Genomic DNA, 24,126 nt, shown 5'->3' with positions numbered 1-24,126 from the left:
TCTTAAAGATAATGAAAAATATGAACTCAATACATGAATGAAAACTGTAGTTTACATAGATGATGATGACAGGTGACAATAAAAATAACAAAGTATGTTAAATGAGCTTCTTTTTTAGGAACATTCATTCTTAATGACTGGTATGTCAAGAAGATGGATTTTTATGTTCTGATTTTCCTCCAGATAGAATTATTCTGGATAATATTCTAAATTGATTTTTAGAATATCTTTAAAGGCAAAGCAAAGAGCACAAAATATTTAATATATATTTGACACGAGTGAATAAATCAATACAAATGAAAAGCTTTGTCTTCATCCTGACATTTCTTTTTTTTTTTGTATTAAATTCTTTTATTGGTACATTGTAGGTATACAACACAATTACATTTCTCATTGGGAAATTGTACCTTTGCATAATGCATCTTGGTTCTTATTTTTTTCCCCATTCCTAGCCCTCCCTTCATGCCCTCCACACTTCCCTATTTACAAAGACTTTATTTCCATTTTTTCCTTTTCTCATCATTTTTCCTTTCCCTTCTTTCCTTTCCCCTGCCCCTCCCACTACCCCTACCCCTTTGGACCTTTTCTTCCTATTTTACATTATTGATTATTCATTCTAATCATTGGTACATTTTAGGTATACAATATAATGACATTCATCATTGGAAATCTGCACCTTTACATAGTCTCTCTTGGTTCTTATTTCTCACCCTTGCCGAGCTCTCCCTTCAACCCCTCCAGTCCTCCCTATTTACAAAGATTTTGTTCCTATTTTTCCATTTTCTCATATTAATCCCATTCCCGTCTATCCTTTCCCCTAGCCCTCCCACTTCCTTCCCCTTTGCCCCTTTTCTTCCTATTTCACATGACCTATTATACATTTAGTCCTTATTTACACTTTCAGTTTCTCACACCAGAGAAACTATTCGCTTTTTATACATGTGTGTCCTATTTATTTCACTTAAGAGTATCGCCTCAATGTGCATCCACTTAGCTATAAATGTCTCTAATTTCTCATTTTTTATGGCTGAGTAGGACTCCATTTTATAAAAAAAACACATTTTCTTTATTCAGTCTCCAGTTGATGGGCATTTGGGCTGTTTCCAAGTTTTAGCTATTACAAACTGCGCTGCTATGAACATGGGCATACATATATCACTGTGGTATAATTCTTTTAATTCTTTGGGGAAGATCCCCAGCAGTGGAATAGTGGGGTAAAATGGGACTTCCAGTCCTAGTTCTTTGAGGTATCTCCATACTGATTTCCACAGTGGTTGCACCAGTCTACACTCCCACCAGCAGTGGAGTAGGGTTCCTCTTTCCCCACAGCCCCGCTAGCATTTGTTATTGGTTAATTTCATGATAGCAGCCATTCTTTCTGGAGTGAAGTGGAATCTCAGCGTTGTTTTCATTTGCATCTCTCGAATGACCAGTGATGTTGAACATTTTTTCATGTATTTATTTGCTATTTCTACTTCTTTGTCTGAGAAATGTCTGTTCATTTCAGATGCCAATTTTCAGATTCGGTCTTTAAATTTGGGAGGTCTGATCTTTTTAAGTTCTTTATAGATTCAAGATAGTAGACCTTTGCCTGAGGAAGAGCAGGTGAAGATTTTTTTCCAACATTGGGGGTTGTCTCTTCACACTGCTGGTGGTTTCTCTTGCTGTGCAGAAGCCTTTTATTAAGGAGGGATCCCATTTGTTGATTGTGCTAGTTCATGGGCAACTGAGGTTTTGTTCATAAAATCTTTTCTTACACCGATGTCTTCAAGGGTTCTACCTAACCTCTGTTCCAACTGGTTCAGAGTTTCTATTTTAATATTTAGATCTTTAATCCATTCTGATTTTACTTTAGTGCATGGTGAGAGATACAGGTCTAGTATTAATCTTTGGCAAGTTGAAGCCCAATTTTTCCAGCACCATTTATTAAAGAGGCTGTCTTTCCTTCAGTGAGGGTGTTTGGCTCCTTTGTCAAAGATAAGATGGCTGAGTGTGTCTGGCGTTGTTTCTGCATCTTCTGATCTGTTCCACTGGTCCTCAAGTCTGTTTCTTTGCCAGTACCATGCTGTTTTTATCACAGTAGCTTTGTAGTATAGTTGCAGGTTGGGGCTTGTGATACCCCCTCCCATGTCTCTGTTACCTAGAATTGCTTTTGCTATTCTGGTTCTTTTCTTGTTCAAAATGAATTTTTGGATTGTTTTCTCGAGGTCTATGAAGTATGCTGGTGGGATCTCAATTGGAATTGCATTAAATCTATATAGCAGTTTTGGAAGTATGGCCATTTTCACTATATTAATCCTTCCTACCCAGGAGCAGGGGATGTCTGTCCATTTTCTGATATCATCTTCAATCGCTCTTTTCAGAGTGCCATAGTTTTCAGAGAAGAGGTCTTTGATTTCTTTCGTTAGGATGACTCCTAGGTATTTCAGTTTTTTGGATGCTATTGTGAAAGGAATTATTTGCCCTATTTCTCTCTCAGTAAGTCTGTCATTTGTGTAGAGGAAAGCTATTGATTTTTGTGTGTTGACCTTGTAACCAGCTACTTGACTGAATTTGGTTATTAAGTCTAGAAGAGTTTTGGTGGAGTTCTTGGGGTCTTCTATATAGAGTATCATGTCATCTGCAAATAATGACAATTTGACTTCTTCATTTCCTATCTTTATTCCTTTTATTTCTTTCTCTTGTCTAATTGCCATGGCTAATGTTTCCAGAACTATATTGAACAAGAGTGGTGATAGTGGACATCCTTGTCTTGTTCCTGATTTGAGTGGGAAGGATTTCAGTTTTTGACCATTTAGTATGATATAGGCTGTTGGTTTTTCATAGATGGCTTCTATCAGTTTGAGGTAGAGACCATCTATTCCAATTTTTTGTAGGGTTTTTATCATAAATGCATGTTGGATTTTGTCAAATGCTTTTTCTGCGTCTATGGAGATAATCATATGGTTTTTGTCCTTGGCTCTATTGATATAGTGTATTACATTAATTGATTTTCGTATATTGAACCATCCCTGCATCCCTGGGATGAATCCCACTTGATCAGGGTGTATGATCTTCTTGATGATCTTCTGCATTCTGTTTGCCAGTATCTTATTAAGGATTTTTGCATCTATGTTCATTAGTGAGATTGGCCTATAGTTCTCTTTTTCAGTTGGGTCTTTCTCTGCTTTGGGGATCAAGGTGATGCTTACTTCCAGGAATGAGTTTGGGAGTATTTCTTCCCTTTCAATTTCATTGAAGAGTTTAAACAGTAGTGGCAGCAGTTCCTCTCTAAATGTCTTGTAGAATTCAGCAGTGAAGCCATCAGGATCTGGGCTTTTCTTAGTTGAGAAGTTTTTAATTACATTTTCAATTTCATTGGTTGATATTGGGTTGTTCAGAATTTTCAGCTCTTCTTCATTCAACTTTGGTAATTCATATGTATCTAGGAATCTATCCATTTCTTCTGTGTTGTCCATCTTATTGGCGTATAGGTTCTGGAAGTAGGTATTGATGATCATCTGGATTTCTGCTGGATCTGTTGTAATTTCACCCTTTTCATTCCTAAATGCATGGATTTGGGCCTTTTCTTTCCTTTTTCTGACAAGGTTGGCTAAAGGTTTGTCAATTTTGTTGATTCTTTCAAAGAACCAACTCTTGGCTTCATTGATTTTTTTGTATCATTCTCTTAGTCTCCATTGCATTGAGTTCTCCTCTGATCTTTATAATTTCCTCCCTTGTATGAGCTTTGGGGTTGTCCTGCTATTCTTTTTCTAGAAGCTTGAGGTTCAGCATCAGGTTGTTTAATTGGGCTCGTTCTGTTTTCCTAATATGCGTATTCACTGCTATGAATTTCCCTTGTAAGACTGCTTTCATTGTGTCCCATAGATTCCAATATGTTGTACTGTCATTGTCATTTAATTGGAGGAACTGTCTGATTTCTTCTTTCATTTCTTCTGTGACCCATTGGTTATTCAGAAGTGTGTTGTTCAATTTCCACGTGTTTATGAAATTTTTTGAGTTTCTTTTGCTATGGATCTCCAATTTCACCGCACTATGGTCTGATAATATACAGGGGATAACTTCAATTCCTTTGCACTTACTTAAACATGTTCTATGTGTGAGTATGTGGTCTATTTTGGAGAATGACCCATGTGCAGCTGAGAAGAATGTGTATTCTGATTTTGTGGGGTGGAAGACTCTGTAAACATCTGTTAAGTTCATTTGTTCAAGAGTTCGATTGAGTTCTAGTATTTCATTACTTATTTTTAGTCTAGTTGATCTATCTATTTGTGACAGTGGGGTGTTGAGGTCCCCCACTACAATTGTATTAGTGTATATATGACTTTTCATGTCCGTTAGTATTTGTTTTATATAGTTGGGTGCACTAGTGTTTGGTGCATAGATATTTATGATTGTCATCTCTTCCTCTTGGATTCTTCCCTTCACAAGGATGTAGTGTCCTTCTTCGTCTCTCTGAATCAGTGTTGGTTTGAAATCTACTTGATCTGCCAAGAGGATAGCTACTCCTGCTTTTTTTCGGGTTCCTGTCACATGGAGTATTGTTTTCCACCCTTTAACTTTCAGTCTATGAGTTTCCTTTTGAATTAAGTGTGTTTCTTGTATGCAGCATATTGTTGGATTTTGCTTCTTGACCCATTGTGCCAGTCGATTTCTTTTGATTGGTGGATTGAGACCATTAATGTTGATGGTTATAACTGGAATGTATTGACTTGTCATTGCCATGACTTTTTCTTTTTGTTGGGTTCTCCCCCTTTACATTTAATTTCTTGTCATGCCAGATGGGTTCATTCTGCTTTGCTTCCTGGGGTTGTGATCCTCAATGTCTGTTCTTACGATATTGTGTAAAATTCTTTGGAGTGCTGGTTTGGTATTCATGAAGTTCCTAAGGTGCTCTTTGTCATGAAAGGATCTTATTTCTCCATCCATTTTGAAAGATAGTTTTGCAGGGTATATCAATCTGGGTTGGGGGCTGTTTTCCTTTAGGGCTTGGAATATGTCACTCCAAGCTCTTCTTGCCTTGATGGTTTGTGTTGAGAAGTGTGCTGTGATTCTGATGGGCTTTCCTTTGTATGTGATTTGTTTCTTTTCTCTGACTGCTTGGAGAACTTTGTTCTTCTGTTGTGTTTCTGGAATCTTAACAATTATATGCCTATGTGTAGATTTCTTTTTTTGATCAAGGCTATTTGGAGTCCTATATGCCTCACTTATCTGTATGTCAAGCTCTTTTCCCCTGCTTGGGAAGTTTTCTGCCATTATTTCTGTGAAGAGTTTTTTTTTATGTCATATGCACCCTCTCTTCTTTCTTCATTGAGCCCAACCAGTCTTATGTTATTCTTCTTTGCATCATCTAGCAGCTGCTGGATTGATTTCTCATGTTCCCTTATGATTTTGAAGCAATTTTTCTTTTCCTGGTCACTAATTGCAATCTTATCTTCTATATCTGAAATTCTGTCCTCACATTGGCTCATTCTGCTGTGTAGACTTTCAATGGAGTTTTTCATCTCCTGGAAATCTATTTGCATCTGTTTTATGGATTCCATTTGTTTCTTATGTTGGGATTCCATCATGTTCCTGAGCTCCTCTCTAGATTTATTAATCATGTCTTGCACTAGGGGCACAATTTCTCCTGTTATCTGAGAAATTATTTCTGATTTCATTTTTTCCAGATCCCCTTGTGTTGCCAGTTCAGTGGGTCCAGGTGGTTGAGTATCAGAGTGTTCCATCTCATTTCCCTTTGGGGTTGCTGTAGGTGATCTGGAAGTCTGGTTTTGAGACTTATTTACTCATTTGTGTTTTCTCATTTCGACTGGGGCGGGGGGCTGATAGCACCTGCACGGATTACCTCCTCTGAGCTGGGTGAGATGGGACCGCAGCCGGGAGCAGCGGTAGGGATGGTGACCCAAAAGCCCTTTCCTGTGGGCTGGGAGCAGCCAGAGGGATGGTGGCCGGGAAGCCCCTTCCTCTGGACCAAATCCTGACATTTCTTTTTCAGCTAACTCAGGAGGAAAAGCTCTCATTTCAGAAGTGTGAATTTGATCTTCACGTCACATGTTAGATCTGGCAAAGCTTATCTTGGATAATCATTGCTTTGATACAACCAAATTAACACTGGGACCTTTATCTTAGGTATAATTAGATGCATGACCTTTTGTTGGCACAGGCCTGGCAGTTTAACAGATTTTTCTCTTCCAGCTATCAATGGCTATGTGCCCGAGAGTATACCTACTCTAGGGTTCTGCTTTGATGACACTGTCCAGTGGCATTTCTGCAGCGTGGGGACCCAGGATGATATCCTGACTGTTCACTTCACGGGGCACTCATTCATCTATGAAAAGAGGCATGAGGACACCTTGACCCTCTTCCCCATGCGTGGAGAGTCTGTGACTGTCACAATGGATAACGTTGGTAAGTAAGCATGTGGACACTTAGAGAAGAAACCGACTTTGGACCTCTGGTCTGTAGGGTTTGCTGCAGCTCTCAAGATGACCGCTGCTCCTGGGGTATCTCCCTAACCTCCTGCAGGTTTTCCTTTCAGTGTTTTTTAGCATTTCTCTTTGCAAGATTGTTGACTTACCTGGGTCCAGTTCTTTTATAGGGTTACATTTATACATCTCTGGGCCAAGTGGGAAATAAAGACATATAATAGCAGAAAGATGAGGAAGAAGCATGAATATTTCAGCCACAAAGGGGCATTTCATGGGTCAAAATGCCTGTTTCAAATATTTTAAGACAGTCTTCTACTCTATGGTTAACAATTATCAAATAGACTGCGTTAGAGTTGCCTCAGAGACAGCTTTGGAGTTCAGACCTGAGTTCAAACCCTGCTCTGTAACTCAGTCTCTTATAATCCTGGACAAATTACTTAGGCTCAAAAAGCCTCAAATTATTCATCTAAAAAAGTACAGTAATACTTTACAGAGCTTCTTTGACCATTAATTATAATAAGGGCCTAGTGCCTAACACTCAACAAGTGATAGCTCTTGGAGACTTCTCAAGACTCTTGTCAGTAACTCATACTATATCAAAGAGATTCAAGCTTGCCCTGGCCCCACATGAGTTATTTCTTAGAAATACCTAAATATTACTTACTTATTATGAGTAGACCTCCTCATCATCATCATCCTATCTCCAACTCTCAAACCAGGTTCAGCTAAGAAGATGTTAATGATATTCAAAGTCTGTTTTATTCCTGATTCAACCCATTCTCAATATATTCTAAAACAATACTCTTGGACTATCTGTGCTGACTTTTCTGTTCTCCCTAATCTCCACCCACCAATACTTTTAGTCTGTATTCTGTTAAATGAGGTAAGTGTGCAGATCATGGCCTTAGATGTCACAGCAATGTCAAATTGCTAAAAAAACCCCCACAAAACACATACATTATTCCCAGTTTCTCTCCTTATATCTTCATGTGCCAGTAACCAGTGTTCACATACTAACAGTGTTCCTCAGTGGTCCACAGGACACACTTGGGTATCTCTGACTAAAGTTCAGTAAAAATTACTTGTTAACGATGGATCCTAGGGTTTTTATATGTTTTCCTGGACTTTCAATCTTCTCTCTCTCTTCTGAAGGAACTTGGATGTTGACCACCATGAATTCCAGTCCAAGAAACAAAGGCCTCCAGCTGAGATTCAGGGATGTTAAATGTATGCGGGATGACGATGAAGACTCATACGAGATTTATGAACCTCTGTCACCAACAGCAATGGCTGTACGGAAAATACACTCTCCTTCAGAAAATGAAGATGAGGAGACTGATCCAGATGATGATTACCAGGATATCCTGGCTTCCTCATTAGGAATTAGGTCATTCAGAAATTCATCACTGGATCACAAAGAAGATGAATTCAATCTTACTGCCCTTGCTCTGGAGAACAGCTCTGAGCTCATTTCTCCAAGTACAAATGTATCCATCGGTTCCAGTTCTTCATCCTCAAGAACCACTGTCAGTAACCACACAGAACCTCAGAAAACCCTTCCTCATGCAGGAGCCTCCACCACTGGTCACCTCCTGGAACACCTCAGTGGCTTAGACAAGAACCCAGTTGTCAACTCTTCCACAGAAGAATATTCCAGCCCATATTATGAAGACCAGATAGAAGATCCTCTACAGTCAGATGTCACAGAGATAAGTCTACTAGGTGCAAAAGGTTTCAGAGATGGAGAATATGCTAAACACAAAGCATACAGGACAAAAAGAAACCAATTAGCAAATCACGGGTTTTTCTGGATGATATTACCAGCCCATAAAACTGGGAGACATTCAAACCAAGATGACACTTCTTCAAGAATGGGACCCTTGGAGGACCTTCAAAGTGATTTGTTACTCTTAAAACAAAAGAATCCATCAAAGATTTTGGATGGGAAATGGCATGTGGTTTCTGAAAAAGGTGGCTATGAAATAATCCAAGATATTGATAAAGACTTGGCTATTAATGAGCTGTTAAACAGCCCCCAGAATGTCTCAAAGATTTGGAGAGAAAGAATCCCTCCTGAAAACAATCCAGGAAAGCAGAATGACCACCCAAAGTTTTCTGGTGTTAGACATAAATCTCTACAAGTAAGACAGCATGGAGAAAATAGTGGATTGAAGAAAAGACCATTTCTCATCAGAACACGGAAAAAGAAAAAGGAACCAAAGCTTGCACACCATACCCCTCTCTCTCTACGGGGCATTTACCCTCTCAAAGGAGCAGACTACACCACATTTTCAGACAGGAGACTTAACCATTCAGTGTTACTGCATAAGTCCAATGAAACATCTCTTCCCATAGACTTCAATCAAACATCCCCCTCTATCAATCTTGTGCAGATAGGCTCCCTTCCTGACCATAATCTAAGACCCCCAAATGACACTGGTCAAACAAGCTCCCCTCCAGATCTTTATCAGACTGTGCCCCCAGAGGAACGCTATCAAACATCTCCCACTCAAGACCCTGATCAAATGCACTCCACTACAGACCCCAGTCACAGGTCCTCTCCTCCAGAGCTCAGCCAGATGTTCAACTATGACTTAAGTCATGAGTTACATCCTGTTGACATTGGTCAACTATCTCATGCTCTGGAACATGAAGCCTGGCAGATGACTATCTCTTCAGGCCTCAGTCAACCATCCTCTTCTTCAAGCCAAGGTCAGACGACCCCCTCCTCAGACCTCAGACAGATGATCACCTCCCCAGACCTTGGTCGGATCCCCCTTTCCTCAGACTTCAGTCAGATGCCCTCCCCAGACCTTGGCCAGATGCCCCTCTCTCCAGAACTTGGTGAGGCCAATCCTTCTCCAGATCTCAGTCAGAAGACCCCTTCCCCAGAATTCAGCCAGATGCCCCTTTCTCCAGAACTTGGTGAGACCAGCCTTTCTCCACACTTCAGTCAGATGCCCTCCCCAGACCTCGGCCAGATGCCCCTTTCTCCAGAACTTGGTGAGGCCAGCCCATCTCCAGACTTCAGTCAGATGCCCTCCCCAGACCTCGGCCAGATGCCCCTCTTTCCAGAACTTAGTGAGGCCAATCTTTCCCCCAACCTCAGTCAGAAGACCCCTGCCCCAGACCTCAGCCAGATCCCCCTCTCTCCAGAATTTGGTGAGGCCAATCTTTCTCCAGATCTTAGTCAGAAGACCCCTGCCCTAGACCTCAGCCAGATCCCTCTCTCTCCAGAAAGTGGTGAGGCCAAATTTTCCCCCAACGTCAGTCAGATGACCCCCTCCCAAGATCTCAACAAGATACCTTATTCCCCTGGCCTCAGCCAAGTAACTCTCTCCCCAGACATCAGTGAGAAAACCCTTCCTCCAAATTTCAAGCAAACATCACATCCTTCAGACCTTGATCAGATATCCTACCCTTCTGAGTCTAGTCAGTTATTGCCTCTTTCAGAATTTAATCAGACTTCTCCTTATCCAGACCTTGTTCACATGCCATCTCCTCTCCCATCTCCTACACTCAATGATACTTTCATATCAAATGAATTTAATTCACTAGTTGTAGTGGGCATAAGTGGAGATGATGGAGATTACATTGAGATTATTCCACAGCAGGAAGTCCAAATCAGTGAAGAAGACTATGCTGAAATTGATTATGTGGCCTATGATGACCCCTACCAAACTGATAGGAGGACAGACATCAACTCCTCAAGAAATCCTGACAACATTGCAGCATGGTACCTCCGCAGCAACAAGGGAAACAGAAAATATTATTACATTGCTGCTGAAGAAATATTCTGGGATTATGCAGAATTTGCACAAAGGTTTGGCTAGTTTTCTCCCTTTATATTACCATGTTCTCACTACTGCTAAAAAAACATTACAACAGTCCAGGAATATAATTCTGGGCAAATTTTATAGAATATAGTTTAGTTCCCATAGTTTAACTTGGCCTATTCTATGTCCTTTGTCAATTCCAAAATTAGCTTCTCTGTTTGGACAATACCTGGACAATAAGAGAATAATCATAATGAGAAGTCTGTGATATATTATAGTACATAAACCCCCTCTTCCCTCTCCTTCTGCTATCACAGATGTTCTTACCCTCTCTTCCTGCTCCAGTGCAGAGCTTGACTTACCCATAGCTATCTGATAATCAATATGATTTAATTAAAGTTGGCTTTAAATTCAAATCTTGATGTAGAAACCTCCTTTTGTATTTACTTGTTTACAATACAGAGTTTCTAAGAGATCTATATTTTTCAAAAGATCATCTTTAATTCATTATTAGTAAAGGGTAGAAAGTCATAATTGTTCTAGGTTCTGTATTCTGGGATGAAGATATGTAGAGAGGAGGAAAGAACCAAGTCTTGGTCAATGACAGGTTCACAAGGATACAACATGGTGACTACACATAAACTGTCTAAATATATCCCACAGCTCTTACAAAAGCTATTACACTAATTAAAACCCAAAGTGAGCTGGATGTGGTAGCGCATGCCTGCAATCCTAGCACTCTGGGAGGCTGAGACAGGAGAGCCACAAGTTTGAGCCCACCTGGCAATTTAGCAACTTAGCAAGATCCTGTCTTGATATAAACAAATTAAAATGGGCTGAAAAAGTAGCTCAGTGCAGAGGCCCTGGGATTAATTCCCAGTACCACAAAATAAAACAAAATAACAAAGTATAATTAGAGTAGGCAAACACAATCTATGGGGTGATTTGTACATATTAACGTGTTAATCTGATGCCTGAGGTTTCCACATTAGAACTCTGTTCAAAATGCTCTCTTCTATGACTTCCTATTTAAATGTAGCACCTGTTACTATATAAGAATTGTTCATTATCTGAGGATTTCTAAACCAGGCCCTGTGGGGACAGGATTAGGGGATATGCAGAGTGGAAAGTCATGGAACCAGTTCCTTCAAACTCTTGTATCCTGTTTCAAGCCTGCAACCTGTTTTTATGATGGACAAAGTTGCCTTGCCTATCCCAACATGTTCTGTGAAATTGTATGCAATCCTCAGAGTCCATAATGAAGTCTGTAGGGAATATAATAGGAGACAGGCAGAATAAGATTCTCTGTTGATGGGTCTGTTGATGGAATGTAGAACATACTATAGATTCAATGGATGAGCTTTCGGATCATTTCCATAGACTCAGGAAATTTGAGTCAGCAGGATAACTTGCCATGCTCTGGCCCCAGACTAAACTGATGAGTTACATGGGCAATAATGTGCTATATTTATATTCTCCTTAACCCTTTTATTTTGAGATAACTGTATGTTCACACACAATTGTGAAGAATAATACAGTGAGATTCCTTGTATCCTCTATCCAGATTTTCCAAGTAGTAACAGCTTCTAAAACTTTATTATATCACAACCAGTGCATCAAGATACAGAGCTTTTCCTTCACTACAAAAATCCCTCTTGTCTTATAGCCTCATCTACCTCCCTCCCACCATATACTTCCTATTCCCTGGCAACTACAACTCTGGGTCCATTTCTATCATTTTGTCATTTCAAGAATATTACATGCATGGAATTGTGGAACTTATAACCTTTGGGGGTCAGCATTTTCCCACTCAACATAATTCTCCAGAGATTCATCAAGTTTTTGTATATATCAATTGTCAGTTCATTTTATTGCTACGTAGTGCTCTTTAAGATGTGTGCCATAGTTTTCTGTCACTCTTTGCTTTTGTGTATAGTGTTGAACACGTTTTAATATATATATATAAATTATGAAGTAACTAAGTTAAGTTCTTTAACATATGCAATATTTTTAAATGTCACATATAAGTGAGATTGTGTCATATTAGTTTTACTGTGTCTGGCTTATTCTGGTCTCCAGGTTCATCCATTGTGTAAAAAATGACAACTTCTTTCTTTTCAAAGGCCAGATAGTATTTCATTGTGTATATGTGCCACATTTTCTTCATCCATTCATCCACCGATAGACACTTAGGTTGATTCAGCACTGTTGTGAATAGTGCTTCAATGAACATGGAGTACAGATATTTGACATGCTGATTTCATTTCCTTTGGATATATGCCCAGAAGTGACATTGCTGGACATGTAGAAGTTTTATTTTTAATTCTGTTGAGAAACCATGATACTGTTTTCTATAATGGCTGAAAACTAATTTACATTCATACCAACAGTGTACATGGGTTCCCTTTTCTCTATATCCTTGACAACATTTATCTCTTGTCTTTTATATAATAGCCATCCTAACAGTTATGAAGTAATATTTCATTGTGGTTTTAATTTGCATTTCTTTGATTATTAATAATCTGCATTTTTCATATACTTGTTGGAAATTTGCATGTCTTCCTTTGAGAAATAGCCTCAGGTACTTTATCCATTTTTAAATCAAGCTGCTTGGTTTTTTGCTATTGAATTGTTTGAGTTTTTATATATTTTATATGGGCCCCTTATCAGGTATATGGTTTATACATATTTTCTCTCATTCCATAGATTGTCTTTTTTCTGTTGTTTCCCGTGTTGTGTATAATCTTTTTAGTTTGATACAATCCCATTTGTCTACTTTTGCTTTTGTTACCTTCATTTTTAGGGTTATATCCAAAGCATCTTTCTCAAGACTAATGTCAAAAAGCTTGAGAAATCTGGGTGAAGTAGCACACACCTGTAGTCCCAACATTCTGGGAGACTGAGGCAGGAGGACCACAAGTTTGAGCCAGTGTGGGCAACTTAGTGACTTAGAAAACCTTGTCTCAAAATAAAAAAATAAAAAAGACTGGGATGTAGCTCAGTGTGAAGGCTCTATTGCTATAAAAATCCCCAGTCCTGAAAAAAAAAGCTTGGAAATAATGTAGTTTAGCAAAAGCAAATGTAGATAGTGGCCATTCTCAGGATATAAAACACCCAGTGCCCTTCATAGAGACAACCTTCCAATTCAGCTGACCACTGTCACCTGGCAGCCCCAAGCTCTGGTGCTGCCCCATTGAATGGCTTTGTCTCCCTCTGATGTTAAAAATTATGTTAATATACAATTATATTCATTCATTAATTTATATGTTTGGCAAAAATTTCTTAAATGCCCACCATATCCCAGATAACATGCTGGGCACTACAAAAAGTGTAATGAGCAAACTAGGCACAATATCTGACCTCTTGAGACTTACACTACACCCTAGTGGCAGAGTCAGATATTAATAGATAATTTCACAAGTAGATCACATGTAATTTTATACATATATATATATATATATATAAATAAAATCAGGAACACTTACAGGAATTTGCTACATATACTATAATAATATTATAGAAATACAAGGAGTGATACAAGAGACTTGACCTAGTCTAAAGGATCATAGTGAGACTTGTCTAGCAAATATTTGAGTTGGGAGTTAAAATATTTACTGGCTTATGGTTTCATTCATTTATATATTCATTAATTGGTCCCTGAAGGATTTAGGAAAGGCTCTCTGTATTAGATACTGTATATAGAAACAGAGACAATTTCCTAAACTCCTTGAACAGACTTTCATTTCTTCTTTTAAACAAAACCTGTTTTTATCATTACAGTGAAACTGACAGTGAAGATGGCGATGACATTCGAAAGGATACCACATACAAGAAGGTCATTTTCCGAAAGTACCTGGACAGCACTTTTACTAAACGTGACCCTCGGGGCGAGTATGAACAACATCTTGGCATTCTCGGTCCTATTATTAGAGCCGAAGTGGATGATGTCATACAAGTAAGTTGTCTTTTGAGTGCTACCAAGGTCATTAGAGGAATTTCCACAAGCATCAGAAGTTAGAAAAGTGAAGGTAGCAGAAGAAGTATAACTGATTGATTTTCCAGAATTAACACATAATTACATTTCTTTTCAGAGACTGCTTGCTAAGCCATTTGGCAGTCTTCAAGATAAAAACAATGATCTTGTATTTTGTAAGTGCTGAAAACTATATAAACTGGAAAAGGTCACATTGTAATTTCCTGAAGTTTTCTTAAAGAAAAGACACTGAAGTTAAAGAGAACTAATAAAGAAGTAAAAGTGCCTCGGTGTCCTCCCCAAACAAGCAGATTCTCTATGGCTTTTCTCAATCCCGGTCATTTCGCATCCTTTTCAACCTCTCCATGCCTTATTTATTTATGTTTGTTTCTGTATTTATTTATTTACATGTTGGGTTTAAACCCAGGGTCTCTTACATCTCAAGCTCTTTTTATTGTATTTTGAGACAATGTCTCAGTAAGTTGCCCAAGCTGGCCTCAAGTTTATTATCCTCCTGCCTCAGTCTCTCCAGCAGCTCCAACTGCAGGTGTACACCACTGTGCCAAAACTTGGTTTGGATTTTTGTTTAAACTTAAGTACATTTATGGATCATTCTTTTTTCTAGGTTCGTTTTAAAAATTTAGCATCTAGACCATATTCTCTTCATGCCCATGGACTGGCCTATGAGAAATCATCAGAAGGAAAGACTTATGAAGATGATTCTCCTGAATGGTTTAAGGATGATAATGCTGTTCAGCCCAACAGGAGTTATACGTATGTATGGCATGCCACCGATCGGTCAGGGCCAGAGAACCCTGGCTCAGCCTGTCGGGCTTGGGCCTACTACTCAGCTGTGAATCCGGTAGGTACTGCCATCGAAAGTTCTTCTGTTCCCCTAACCTTACAACCCAAGCCCACCCAGTGGAAATGTTGGGTTATTTTTTGTCAAAAGCCTGCCTTGTATTCATGAGAGATGTGGAAGCTGCACAGTTACCATACGGTTACCATACTATACCATAACCTGGTATGCATACCATTACCATACCATAAGTTGCATAGTTACCATACCATACCATAACCAGGGACTCCCTTCAAATGACAGAGGAGGGAGGATTACTGAAATGCTTGTTGGCCCCAAGCTAGAATCCTGTATTTGCAGAAAAAGATGTGTATTTGTGATTTTCTTGAACAACTATTATCTTCCTTCTTCTCTTTATGAAAAAACTAAAAACTCAAGAATCTTTCATTTATCATTTCTCAATGTATATATACCTCAAAGCAAATATGTTAGACATGATAAATATAACCAAGTTTTTGGTAAATTACAAAAGGGGTCCTTCATTTAAGCCATAGTAGTATGAGCACATATGTAGGTTTGGGGTTTTTTGTTGTTGTTGTTTTTGGTTTTTGTTGTTGTTCTGTTTTTGGTGCTGGGGATTAAGCCCAGGGCCTCCTGCATGAGTCAGATGTGCTCTCCCAGAGGCTACATCCCCTGGCCCTAGACTTAGATTTGAATTCCTACCCTGTCACTGTGCAACCCTAGGAAAATTACTTGACCTCTCCCATCCTCAGTTTCCAGAGGTAAAAATGGGATAATAGTACACAGCATATAGTAGGCACTTCATAAATATTTGTTCAATAAATGAATTTATATTTACTATATAGGATAGTTTCCAAATTAAATGAAATACTAAAGGCAAAGCATTTAATATAGTATAGATGCTCAGCAAATAATATCCATTTTGTTATCAATATTATTATTCTCATTATTACTGAGATCAAGGACAGCATAATCAGAGGAAAAATATGAATACAACAGAAGTAAGTAAATATACAGGTTTATTAAACTATTCATTAATAATCTTTAAATGCAGAGTCTTTAAGGAGATATTTCTTTTTCTATATAATTGTCAGGAGACCAAAGAAGATCCTGAGCAAAGGAAAATGCAGGCAATTTGCTCTTCCTGTCTTCCAGGAAAAAGACATCCACTCGGGCTTGATAGGGCCCCTTCTGATCTGCCAAAAAGGAACGCTTCACAAGCAGAGCAACATCCCTGTGGACATGAGAGAGTTTGTCTTGCTCTTTATGGTCTTTGATGAGAAGAAGAGCTGGTACTATGGAAAGTCGGAAAGAACCTGGAAACTTGAGTCTTCAGAAGTAAAAAACTCCCATGAGTTCCATGGTATTTTTCTCTGACTTTGATCTAATCTCTGAATTAAATCACACTGGTTCCCGGTGATTCCTGCCTAGAGTTTCACAGATCCAACATTAATGCTTCTGAGGATCCAGAAGCTACAACTAAACCTAGAGCCTTAACATCTCCAAGGGCTGAGTGACCCGGCAGGCAACACTGCAGGTCAACGGGCACAGAAAGAGTACAAAAAGTGGTACACAGAGGTCACTGCAAGACAAAGCAAAGCAAACCAATGACCAAAGGCCAGTGCACCTCAGAGGGCAGCAGGAGGAAAAGGAATCAACCTGGCTCTGCACTTTAAGAAACTAATGAACCTCTTTCTTACTCTTTAAAGAAGCCAGTATTTATATAAAAGAAATGATCACTCTTGTGTCTTTGCTAAAATAAGAATGATCCCAGCAGGTCTACCTCTCAGCAGCCATCAGTGGCATTCATGCCAAGTGACACAGGAGAACAAAAGGAGATAGGAGCCAAGGTGGCTAGGTATTGGGAGAATAGGGACAAAAGACCATTTAGGCACTCACACTGGAAAAAGAATACCTGTTTATCAAGCTACTCCGGAAATTGGCCAGTAAATGGACAAATGAATTACAAACACTTTTGGAGAAAGATAGAATTTAGGATTTGGTGGATGACAAAAAGAATGATGTGGAGATTAGGGGGGGAAAAGACTAACCCTTTTTTCAAAGTTTGATGGAGGAGGTGATTATTCGGAGATTTTTTGATCAGTGAGAACCTGTGTTGGGTAACAGGTCAGTGTAATAGGAAGGAAAAACCTGGCAGACAGTATATACAACATGTGAATCACTGCCACCTGCAGCCATTCATCAAGGCTTAGTAGGTCTGTCTCCCCCTCCTACTGGTCCATGCTCAGGCCATCCTTCTTTATCTTATTTTTTACCTTACTTCTACTTCTAGAAGTTTAATGATCTCACCTTTAAGCATCCTTTGAGTTAGAGGTAGACAAACAATATGATCAATATCTATGACCTGTTCCCACTAAGGATGAACTCTAGTTATCATAAAAACACAGTTTTTAAATTCAAATACTAAGAGTCCATGAAGAAATCTGAAGGAGTCCATTGACAGTGAACCAACAGACTGCAAGCAGAGCTTTCTCCTCATCCTTTCCCTTCTCTCCTCTCCTTTTCATTCTCTCCTGTCCTGTTCTGAACACCCCTCCACTCCCTTTCTCTCTCTTCCCCTCTTCCCTTTCCCCTTCTTCCCTCAGTAGACCCCTTGGCCCAGTGTGCTTGGTCTCTGAAGCAGGAGGCCCAGCCTTTAGAAAACCTCTCAGCCTAGTAGGAAAGTGAAGGCTGCAGAATTAGATGGACTTTTCTCTTGGTTGGGTCTTTTACTCACTTGAGCTCCTGTACATAGATTTCCTCAAAGAGTGAAATGTATCCCCTGTAGCTTTAGTCTTAAATGTACTGAAGTTCAAGTCTCTGTAATTTGATATGATTAGGTTATATGATAGGTAATGTGATAGGCAGACCTCCTGATTCCCAGCCCCTAGCTTCATATCTGACCTTTGTTATATGTGCTCAATGAATATGTGAACTAGTGAATAAATGAATGAATTCTATCATTCAGGTCAACTTATCAAATGTTTACTGAGCACTTGTGTTGAGAGTCTTCCCTTCCATATCTTTGTGCAACAGTTTAGCAATGCTGACCTAATAAACACCTGACATGCCTTCCATTCTTATGAGATCTATTTCTTAAATAGAAACTCAAAATAGGTGTAAAAGCTATGCATGTTTGTAGACAGGAATCCCTGTACCTGATATAATTTTGAGGGTGCCCAACTGATCTCAATTCCTGCCCCTCCAGAAAACTCCCTTGCCTGGTTCTTGAAAGTCCACTGCAGTTCCTTTAAGAAAAACCTTCCCTTTCTGCTTCAATTAGATGTCTGCTAGCACTAACCTTCATCAGTACAATTTTGTGTTATATTTTTAAGGTAGCAAGTTTTAAAAAATCAAACACATATATCCGAGTGGACACAGCCTGAGAACCCATCTGAGAAAATAAACAGGAGTCACTATGGCTAGTGGGTACATCAAAGGTAAACTCCAGCTTCCTAATCTGGTCCACCATTATTTGTCTCTGAATTCAGAAGGACCTGGAGTGACATGCTACATGTGCCCTTCCTCTCATCCTGGTGTTTGCGTTATATGCCATGTCGGTCTTCATCTTTTTGTAGCAAAGGAAGATTTACACTATTGATGCATGGATAGATGGGCAAAGCACAGGTCAGGACAGGTGTAAACTCTGGGGAAAGAATGGGACTCAACAGCCTGGTTGGAGGAGGAGCTCGTCCACACCTCTGTAGGCTGGTGGGAATGACATGAGGAGCTGGAGGTCCTGTTCTAGCCTCTCACACTGCCTGGGTGGTCCCTGGGAAGGCCACATAATGAGGAAGATGGGTGGTGAGTGAGTTGCTCCATATCTCCTTATCAGCCTCCTCCTGGCATATAGAGGGTTTCAGTTGATTGCAACGCTCTGTCCTTTCAGCCATTAACGGGAAGATCTACAACTTGCCTGGCCTGAGAATGTACGAGCAAGAGTGGGTGAGGTTACACCTGCTGAACATGGGCGGCTCCCGAGACATTCATGTGGTTCACTTTCACGGCCAGACCTTGCTGGAGAACGGCTCTCAACAGCACCAGTTGGGTGTCTGGCCCCTTTTACCTGGTAAAGATCTGGGGATGGAAGAGGTCCCTGCTAAGAAATAGCAAGACAAGGCAACCTTAGCATCTGAACACCCTGCCCCCACCACCCATTCTCTCTTGTGTATCTACTGCCTAAGGAGTCAGAACACAGGATTCAGGCATAGACTCTGGGCAAAAAAAAACTGCATGCAAAGCACAAAAATGTCAACTTAGCAATGAACTGTGTGGCGGCACCATATGGCTAAATGTGTGGCCCAACTTGGTTCTGCAGAGGTACTGTGTCTCCCAAGCCCCTGTGTGCAGATCCGGTCACAAGCAAATAAGAGAATAAATTTTGGAGAGTGTGGGCAGCTGCAGTTTTTCCTATTGGGATGGAGAATAGAAACTTACTAAGGTTTTTGGATTCTTGAAATCTATTCCTGGCTGTATCACCCTGACTTTTTCGTGGGTAATTAACTCCAGGAATAATCATCTTGAAATGACATCTGAGGCTGTTTTAAGAAAAGGGAAATTAAAAAAAAAAAAAGGCAACCTTTTTTTCTTTTGGTACCAGGGATCAAACTCGGGTCCTTGCGCTTGCAAGGCAGGCGGCAGAACAACTGAGCTAAATCCCTGGCCTAAGAAAAGAGAACTTTTAAAAAAATTGTTAAAGCTAAAGAATAACAAAAGTATTCAGATTTTCATGTGCAAAATAGTAGTAAATGTAGATTTAAACAAACTGCAATCATCAGATGTGCCCATAAGTTGTTTACAGGTGTATGTTTTTTAAGTAGGTGTACGAGTAGAGGAATGAGATCTAGAGCCACTGATTCACAAACTCCATAGTAAAAACCTAGGAAGTTGGTTAAAATGCAGATGCTAAAAGCAGATATTTTGCTCTCAGAGACTTTAATAAGGTGGATCTTAGATAGAATTAAAACGATTCTGCTCTTTTGTTTCTTCCAGTACTGGGGACTGAACTCAGGGCCTTTGCACTGAGCAACATCCCTAGTTCTTTTATGATTTTAAAAATTTTTTTATTGAAACAGTCTTGCTAAGTTGCTAAGTTGCCCAGTTGCCCAGACTTGGCGTGAACTTCCACTCTTCCTGCCTCAGCCTCTCAGAGTGCTAGAATGACAGGTATGTGCCACCAGGCCCAGCTCCTGGATTCTACATTTTAACAAGCAGTCTCTCTCTACAGCTGTCTGAAGAACTAATGAAGGGTAGTCCCTTATAGGACTTTGGGTGTGGAAGTCATGACACTAATCTGCCTCAGATATAGGTACAGAAGTTCAGATGGGCCTGTTAATCTTTGAGTTTATATTTTGTCCTTATCTTTCTATTCTAGGTTCATTTAAAACTCTTGAAATGAAGGCATCAAAACCTGGTTGGTGGCTCCTAGATACAGAAGTTGGAGAAAACCAGAGAGCAGGGATGCAAACACCATTTCTCATCATAGACAAAGGTATCACCCAAGAGGTGTACAATATTTATTAGAAAGAAAGTGCCTGTAACTGAAATTTGCCAACTTTTAAATTGCAAGTGTTCAATAACTCGGATGTGATAAAGGCATAATTTTTAGCTATAGTTGTTTTTATTCTGGACCATAGTTTGACTACCAAAAAAAATCAGTCTTCTAGAACAGTGGCACCAAGGACTGGTTTCATGAAGACAGTTTTTGATGTGTGAATGATCCCAAGAAGCACACAATCTAGATTCCCCCACATACACAGTTCACATAGGGTTCACGTTCCTATGAGAATCTAATGCCATCGCTGATCTCACAGAAGGGAGAACTTAGGTGGTAAAGCTAGCAGTGGGGATTAGGTAAATACAGATGAAGCTTTCCTCCCTCACTGGCTGCTTACCTCCTGCTGAGCAGCCAGGTTGGGGACCCCTGAACTAAAACACTTAAAAGAAATGATTTACATCATAGTTGGGGAACCAATGGAAAGCACTTTTCCTCATAATTTGTGCTCCATGGGAAAGTGCATATAAGAAATTCTCCATGTTTCTAAAGTAGAGGAGGGAAAAGGGAACAAGAATTCAACAATGACTGAGGTAGTTGCTGAACTTGGGCATTTTAATATTCAAAAACACAGTTTCCCTCTGTCCATCCATCTATCCATCAAATCTTTACTAAGCACCTATTGAGTATCAAATACTGTTCTGACAGTCAAGTATCACAGTGGCTGGTATTCCTTTCCTTAATCAAGAGAGGTAAATAGCCTTGGAATTAACCAGTTAACTTTTGAGACCATAGTCTCATGAGGTACAAGTACTTAATGTTGTAAAACTGCTTACTTTAAGATTCAAGAAGATGGAAATCAGATTTAAAACCAGTTGCATTTCAAGATTTCAGATGTTTTCCTTTACGGTGTCCCAATTTCCATTAAAGCACCAGTTTTACTAGAGTATTTATTATAATCAGACATAGTTAAGCCCGTGTCACACAAAGTGAAGGAAAATATGTAATGAATGAGAGGCATCATATCTAGCCTTGGAGTTTTACTTTGTTTTATGTATTTTGTAAGCAAAAATTATTCATGTTTTTGGTTTTTCATAGATTGTAAGATGCCAATGGGACTGAGCACTGGAATTATATCTGATTCACAGATCAAGGCTTCTGAGTATCTTCGTAAGTAGTCGCATCATAGCCTGTGAGTGTCAACTTCTACTGTTGTGTAGTATACAGCGTACAAAACCACACATGACAACCCTGGCTATAGGTCATTTCTCCTCTCCAGGCTTTCCTCGACCAAAACGTAAGAAAATACTTCTATTTGGGGTATTATGCAGTAGAGAAAGGCATCCCTATGGCAGGAGTGAAAAGCCTATTAGTACATTTTTGTCACCCTACAGCGTATACTGTACCTAAGAAGTCCCCACAACCAGAAAAAACCAAGAATCTCTACATAGGCAGTTCAGTCTCTGCAGGGATTGGGCAGGAGTAGACAGCTTTCACTTATGACTATGTGCCCATTTCCAAAATTCTTCATTGATCTTTTCTGACCACATATAATATTGCAGCCAGGTTCACAGGGTCTTATGATGTAAGAGCTGTAGTCCCCACTAATATGACCTTTCACCTGTGATAATCATTCTTTTTTTTTTTTTTGTACCGGGGATCAAACTCGGGACCTTGCTCTTGCAAGGGAGGCGCTGGAACCACTGAGCTAAATCCCCGGCCCTGATCACCCACTATATGTCAGGAGCTCCTGCTAAATAGGTTTCCTCCCTCTGCCTCAAATCCTTTCCAAGATCAAGAGGCCATCATCAAGAAGATAATGAGGCTCCCGTAACCCTTCTGCTATCTTCCTGTTAGGTAGACACAGTCAGCAGCTATGTCAACATAACCGGGAAAAGGCAAATGGGACCTTTGTGCAGGACAGAGTGTGTGGACAGCTAACCAAACACAGACAGACCTGAGGCCGAGATTTCATCATCAAGAACTGGTTTGGTAGTCAAGGCTCATGCTAACCACCTGGTCTCCTAATTATAACACAGGTCCTTCAAGGATCTGGTTTTCTGCTGGACTAAACTCAATTGAGAAATTGCTGATTGTCTTTTTTTAAATCCAGCACTGTGAGAGGCCAAGGCAGAAGGATCACAAGTGCAAGTACATCCTAGGCAACATAACGACTTAACAAGACATCTTAAAAAGTAAAAATTTAAAAAGGAGCTGGGGATGTAGCTCAGTGCATAGGCCCTTGGTTCAATCCCTAGTACTGAGAAAAAAATCTTTTCTTAAGAAGATTTTTTTTCTTCCTTTGAGTTTAGGTTATTGGGAGCCCAAATTAGCAAGATTAAACAATGGTGGATCATATAATGCTTGGAGTGTAGCAAAAAGTGCATTAGAAACTTCCTCTAAACCTTGGATCCAGGTATGTCTACTTAGCCTGATAATATTTATGGTGATTGTAATAATAGACATGACAGTGATTTAATAATTTCATGTTTTTCTTGTGATGTGATTAGGGGAATAGAAACCACTAGTCACTGGATACCATTCTCAGAACTTTACATCCTCAAAATCAACCCTGTGAGCATGGATCTAAGTAATATTCCATTTTATGGATTAAAAAATCCAAGGCAGAGAGATGTTAACTAATTTATCTAAGTAGCACAGTGGTAAATAGTGGTTGAACTGGGATTCAAGTTCAAGCTGTACTCAAGTATGGGTTGCAGCTAGCCATTTTATCAGTTTACTAAAATAAGAGATAAAAGGAAGTAGGGAGATAGCTCTTTATCAAATGGTAAGAGGATCAATAGATGGAAGGAGGCGAGTGGGTGGAGGAACAGAGAATGAAAAAAGGAATTAAGATGTGTTATGTGCATGTACCAGCTCCACATAAGGAATGTAAACATTATGTACTGCAAACATGTACTCATAAAAAAATCTGATTAAAACACAAATAAAAGAAAACTTTAGGTGTTGGTTCTTTCATTCTTAAGAGAGCTGAATGTACTGCGAGTTAAGGCAAGATGTGACTCATATAGAAGGACATCTCTGCTGACAGCTGACCTCTGTTGCAGGTGGACATGCAAAAAGAAGTCATTGTCACAGGGATCCAGACCCAGGGTGCCAAACATTACCTCAAGTCTTGCTATACCACTGAGTTCCATGTGGCTTATAGCTCTGACCGCACCAGCTGGCAGATCTTCAAAGGAAACAGCACGAAGAACATTATGGTCTGTGTATATGCTTCCCTCTAACTTCAGGACTCACCCTAGTCTGTCTAGGCCATGTGAAGAGCTTTCTAAGGCGTGTGTGGAGGAAAGTGCTAAGGTGATGGCAGTCCACGTATTACAAATTAAAGGGATAACCAGGACTACTGAAACTTCAAAACTCCACAGAGCCTGGAAAGTATCACTTTATTATTTTTTTTAAAAACACTAGATTGGCAGAGTATGTACAGAATCAAATATCTGGTTTTATATCTCAAGCTTATGCTAGAAATTCGCCAAGAGTTTTGACTTTACTATTACATTTCATTTTGTTTTTAATTTCAATGTACCTGAAGGAAATAGCAGTACTTATGGCAGTGATACTCTGAGGCACTCTAATTCTCAGATTTATCTGGGGCCATGCCTGAGGGATGA

The 24,126-nt window shown here is 39.6% G+C and overlaps 1 protein-coding gene across 5 annotated transcripts in view; it reads left to right on the top strand.

Annotated features, from left to right (window-relative positions):
* Window positions 1–24,126, top strand: part of F5 (coagulation factor V) — a 69,129-nt gene that overhangs the window by 36,064 nt on the left and 8,939 nt on the right. For 3 of the 5 annotated variants that reach the window (XM_004865230.4, XM_087206899.1, XM_087206898.1), the window contains 10 exons: window positions 6,196–6,408; window positions 7,581–10,251; window positions 13,985–14,159; window positions 14,803–15,039; window positions 16,153–16,360; window positions 18,887–19,066; window positions 20,372–20,488; window positions 21,590–21,661; window positions 22,804–22,907; window positions 23,560–23,715. In XM_004865230.4, the coding sequence (XP_004865287.1) occupies window positions 6,196–6,408; window positions 7,581–10,251; window positions 13,985–14,159; window positions 14,803–15,039; window positions 16,153–16,360; window positions 18,887–19,066; window positions 20,372–20,488; window positions 21,590–21,661; window positions 22,804–22,907; window positions 23,560–23,715 (4,133 nt within the window). The remainder of the gene's footprint in view (window positions 1–6,195; window positions 6,409–7,580; window positions 10,252–13,984; window positions 14,160–14,802; window positions 15,040–16,152; window positions 16,361–18,886; window positions 19,067–20,371; window positions 20,489–21,589; window positions 21,662–22,803; window positions 22,908–23,559; window positions 23,716–24,126) is intronic. The other 2 variants (XM_087206901.1, XM_087206900.1) reach the window with 2 other exon arrangements.

Source organism: Heterocephalus glaber, unplaced genomic scaffold (assembly GCF_053883595.1).
Source record: "Heterocephalus glaber isolate CG9 unplaced genomic scaffold, H.glaber_assembly_v1.0 deba00000738, whole genome shotgun sequence".
Taxonomy (NCBI): domain Eukaryota; kingdom Metazoa; phylum Chordata; class Mammalia; order Rodentia; family Bathyergidae; genus Heterocephalus; species Heterocephalus glaber.
The sequence above is the reverse complement of the archived record's forward strand: the minus strand, read 5'-3'. Positions and strand labels throughout refer to the sequence as shown.